Raw genomic sequence first — 4,935 nt, forward strand, 5'->3', positions numbered from 1 at the left:
TGCAGTCCATGACCTCTGCTAATCACTGCAGTAGTTCTGATAAGCTTCCACTTGGGAGTAACCCCTGCCTGTGCTTCTTTGCAGATTCCCCACGGCGACTCTGGTGGTACCACTGGCTCTGCTGGGCTCTCAGCATGGTGGGGATGTTCTGCATCCTCCTTGCTCATGACCACTACACTGTGGACGTGGTGGTGGCTTACTACATCACTACAAGGCTATTCTGGTGGTACCACACAATGGCCAACCAGCAAGTGAGTTCCTGCCACTCCTTGGGTGCTCCTGCTTGTAGCCTGGGGGGGTGAGAATATCCAGGCTCACCCATGTCCTGTGGAGAGTCCCTCTCTTCCTCCCAGCTATTGGGTTTGTAGGGGAGAAAGAGGCATCATTCATTGGGTTCTTGACCACAGAAATATGGAAAGGGCTTCCCAAAGGCAGGCAGGGCTCTCCCACCCCTGGGTAACCTGAGTTTTTTGAATTCTTCTGAATTTGGGCCAGGTGGCCACATTTGTGACAGAACAACAAACCATTTAGATTCTGTTGCCTTGCTTTTGTTTAGTTTGGTGGTTGAGGCCAGCTGGGGTTTTCCTGTGCTCTGTGGCTTGTGCCACAGGTCCCTCGAGGTGCAGGAGGAGGCCTCAGCTAAAAAGGAACTGGTTTTTGAAAGTGTTTCCAGGGGGTGGAGAGTTCTCCTGGCTGGTGAGCTGGAGCAATCAGGGAGGAGCTGACAGTGCTGAGGAAGGTGAAACCTCCTCTGCTGTGCAGGGCAGGGGTCAGGCTGGAGATCAGGAAAGGTTCTTCCCCCAGAGGGTGCTGGGCACTGCCCAGGCTGCCCAGGGAATGGGCACAGCCCCGAGGCTGCCAGAGCTCCAGGAGAGCTTGGACAGCACTCCAGGGATGCCCAGGGTGGGATTGCTGGGGTGTCTGGGCAGGAATAGGAGCTGGATCAATGATCTCTGTGGGTCCCTTCCAGCTGGGCATGTTCCATGATTCTCTGAGAGGAAATGCACAAGTGTTTGCCACAGGTAGTAGACAAAGGAGTTGAGACATTTTTAGCTCCTTAGCAGCACGTTGGTGTCCAAATATTTTCTGTGCTCATGGTCAAAGATCTTTTGCTTATCTGTGGCATATGCTGTTAATTATGTGTAATAAAGACCTCCTACAGTGGTAGAAGATGAATTTATATTGTGACAGTGCAGATTTTTAAGGCCTATCACAGAATCATCATGGGCTGGAAGGGGCCCTAAAGGTCATCTAGGTCCCACCTGCTTATTCCACTGGTTTGGTGCTGCCTGAAGCAAAACACCACAGCCATATTTGACTCATTGCCAGTTAGGTGCCCTTTGATGTTCACTCAGCTTGGGAAGCACTGTGCCCACGCTCTGCAGCTCCTGTCACACAACAGCTGAGGGTTCCACACACAGTCCAGAGCGTTCCACACTTTCACTCTGCTCCTGGGCTCCCAGAACAGTGGTGCTTCCAAGCTGGAAGTGCTGGAGTCAGGAGTGCCCCCAGTCCTGCTGAGGAATTGCTTCAGCAGAGCTTTGGTGAGGAAACGTTCCTGTCCTGCTGCCTGAGGTGGCTCAGCACTGCTGCCCCGAGCTGCCAGGATGCTGGGAAATGCCAGTCCCTGGCTCCTTCCCTGAGCACACATTGGTGTGCTGCTCTCTCCTTCCTCCTGCTGGGCCTTGTGCCTGGCCTTAAAAACAACAGTGGATTTATTGTCACCTGAGCTTGACATGGAGTTGAAACTCAGTGTACAAGCCCTGTGCTGGTGTGTTCCCTTGGGTGGTTGGATACAGGCATCCCTGGCTCTGGTGTGGATAATGGGCAGCAGGGGGGTTGGATGTGGTTGGTCTGGGGCTTGCTCATGGCTGAGAGAAGCAGAAGGTAGGTGGGAGCAGTCTGGGAGTGTGTGGAGGGCAGGGCAGCATTCTGACTTCCTCCAGATGGGTTGGGACGTGCCCTGCTCATGGCTCCATGTTGCAGTAAGGTAGAAGAATTATAAAAAGCCTTATAAAATCAGGCCTGCTCTGTCTGGCCTGTCATTTCTTCTAAGTCAGGCTGGCCCTGTGCATGTTCCCATGTGAAAGCAATCCTGCTGTGAGCAGTTCATTAACATAACAATCTATCACTGGGTGAAAAACAACCAGCACCTGTATAAACTGTTTTTACAACGTTAGACAGAAAAAATTAAAACTATCTCTCACAAACAACTTCTCCTGCATGTACACACTGAGAGTTTTAGTGACCAGTCAATACATAATAACAACTTGTTACTAATAAATAAGTAATTGGCAAGAAAGCTCCTGACCAATTGGAGTCACACACAGGGTCTGTAAAACTGTATAAAAAGGAGTTATGTGACTAAAGAAGAGGCTTTTTCCTCCCTGAAGAAAATGGGAGTACTGTGTGATGTATTCCCATAGCTGCACAGGCACACAGCCAGGCCCAAAGTGATTCCTGAGCCCCATGGAATTCCAGAGGCACTTAGAGAACATCCTGCTTTGGGATGATGTTTTCATTCCCAAAGGAGAGCAGACACCTGGTTTGGGCCACTCCTTCTTTCCTGTGGGCCCATCAAACAGCTGAGGTCCTGCAGGCAGGGGTGAGCAGGTTTGGAGTGTGGGATCTGTTTGGGAGGTGAGATTTTGGGAGCAGCAGGAAGCAGGACAGCACCTATTGGAATATTTACCAATACTACAGACAGGATGTGCCTGAGCTTGTCTGGCCCTTGGTGATGAACCAAACAGTGGCACTGTGGTGTTTCACCCCACAGACACTTTTGGCTGGCTGAGTGTTGCAGCTGGGCACGTGGAGACAAGTCCATGGCTGTGTGGTGTTTCACCCACAGACACTTTTGGCTGGCTGAGTGTTGCAGCTGGGCACGTGGAGACAAGTCCAGGCCCTGCAGGAGCTCTGGTGGTGGTGGGATGGAGCTTCCTCCCGTGGAGAGTCCAGTCCTCAGGTTTTCCTCTGGTGGAGAAGCTTTAAGGTGATGGTGAAGGAAAGGAGTCAGTTCTGCTGGAGGGTTTCAATCCAGAGCTTTGTTCTGGCCCACAGGCCTCTGAATCCAGCAACTTCTCCAACAGAACTCTTTGAACTGCGTGGTTGATGTTCTTTTACCCCAGCCACCTCCCCAGCCACCTCAGGCAGCAGGACAGGAACGTTTCCTCACCAAAGCTCTGCTGAAGCAATTCCTCAGCAGGACTGGGGGCACTCCTGACTCCAGCACTTCCAGCTTGGAAGCACCACTGTTCTGGGAGCCCAGGAGCAGAGTGAAAGTGTGGAACGCTCTGGACTGTGTGTGGAACCCTCAGCTGTTGTGTGACAGGAGCTGCAGAGCGTGGGCACAGTGCCTCCCAAGCTGAGTGAACATCAAAGGGCACCTAATTGGCAATTAGTCAGATATGGCTGTGGTGTATTGCTTCAGGCAGCACCAAACCAGTGGAATGACAAGGTAGGACCTACAAGGGAGGAGGGAAGGGATTGGGAGCCACCAACCAGGTACAGGAGGGGGGGGTGTCAAGGGACAAAGGACACATGGAGGGCATCCTTTGAATCTGCCAGCCACTTGATGCCCTTCTGGAATTCCAGGATTGACAGACAGTGCTGGGAGGGGAAAGGAGAGGTGACTGACACACCTGGCAGGGAATTATCAGGGGAGGGACCCGAGGTTCTGAGGTAAACCCTGAAATCACACTGCACCAACCACCGACGAGCAACAACCACCGACAAAGGAACGGTGGCGCGAGTAAAGGCCCTGCCCTTCAGCAATCCTCCTTTTTGTCCTCCTCCCCCTGCAGGTGCTAAAAGAAGCTTCCCAAACGAACCTCCTTGCCAGGGTGTGGTGGTACAAGCCCTTCCAGTACTTTGAGAAGAATGTGCAAGGCATTGTACCTCGCTCGTACCACTGGCCCCTGCGGTGTCCGGCGCTGGCGCGGGGCCGGCAGGTCAAGTACAGCCGCCTGGCGAGTGACGCCAGGTAACAGTGTCACCCTGCAGGACCTGCCCCAAGTGCTCACAGCTCCCAGAGAAGATGCCATAAACAAAAACCCACCGCTCCCCAGCCCCTTTCTTTAGCAGCTCCCCTGGACCTGACCTGTTCAGTTACCTGGTAAGCACTGTGATCTTTTTTTCTCTCCAAAGGATCTGCGTTGGACAACAATAAAAGAGAATTTAACTGATCATGCACTGTTATACATTTCTTGTTGATAGAGTTGGGATTTGCATTTGCCCATCACCATGTTCCTTTGTATATGATGCGACAACATAGATGAAAAAGCTTTTATATCATGAGTTCTGGTCTTTCCAGTCACGTCTGGGAACAAAGCATATTATTTTCTTGGGAAAACATACTTTTCATATCTCTTGCCCCAAAGATTGGGCTGTAAGCCATTTTCTAGCAAATGACTATATGAAGGTTTCTAAATATCTGCCTTGGGTGAAATCAAGAAATCTTTCTACCTGTTGCACCTGCTCTACGAATAAGATGATAGACACAGAAAGGTTTGGTAAATCCTGATTTTGTAGATTCTGCAGTGACTGACTGTGTCAAAAATGTGCAAAAAAAAAAAAAAAAAGAAAAAAAAACAAAAAAAAAAAGAAAAAATGTAAAGTGATTTTCTAAGTATTTGTCTATTTTATTTTTCAAAATGTGTATGAAAATAAAAAAAAATAAATTTAAAAAGATTTTTACATGTCAGAGAATAGAGAGTTAAAAAAAATTTAAAGAAAATGCTTCTTGGGAGAGAGAGATTTGTCTATGTTTCTAGTGCCTTTCTTGTCTTGATTGTATGGTCAGTAGGCAGTCTTAAATGTTTTTATTTAAAATAAAGTATTCCATGAAAGCAGAATTATATATACTGTATAATTACTAATTTTTGCATTTATAGTTAAATTAATTTGGAAATTTGCTTATAATGTTGAAATTGCCAC

The 4,935-nt window shown here is 49.0% G+C and overlaps 1 protein-coding gene across 2 annotated transcripts in view; it reads left to right on the forward strand.

Annotated features, from left to right (window-relative positions):
* SGMS1 (sphingomyelin synthase 1) overlaps positions 1-4,589 on the forward strand; it is a 63,477-nt gene extending 58,888 nt beyond the window's left edge. For both annotated transcript variants that reach the window (XM_031063503.1, XM_005428843.3), the window contains exons 5-6: positions 85-251; positions 3,804-4,589. In XM_031063503.1, coding sequence (XP_030919363.1) covers positions 85-251; positions 3,804-3,986 — 350 coding nt within the window. In that variant the 3' untranslated portion in view covers positions 3,987-4,589. The remainder of the gene's footprint in view (positions 1-84; positions 252-3,803) is intronic.
* The last annotated feature ends 346 nt before the right edge of the window (positions 4,590-4,935 follow it).

Source organism: Geospiza fortis, unplaced genomic scaffold (genome assembly GCF_000277835.1).
Source record: "Geospiza fortis unplaced genomic scaffold, GeoFor_1.0 scaffold284, whole genome shotgun sequence".
Taxonomy (NCBI): Eukaryota; Metazoa; Chordata; class Aves; order Passeriformes; family Thraupidae; genus Geospiza; species Geospiza fortis.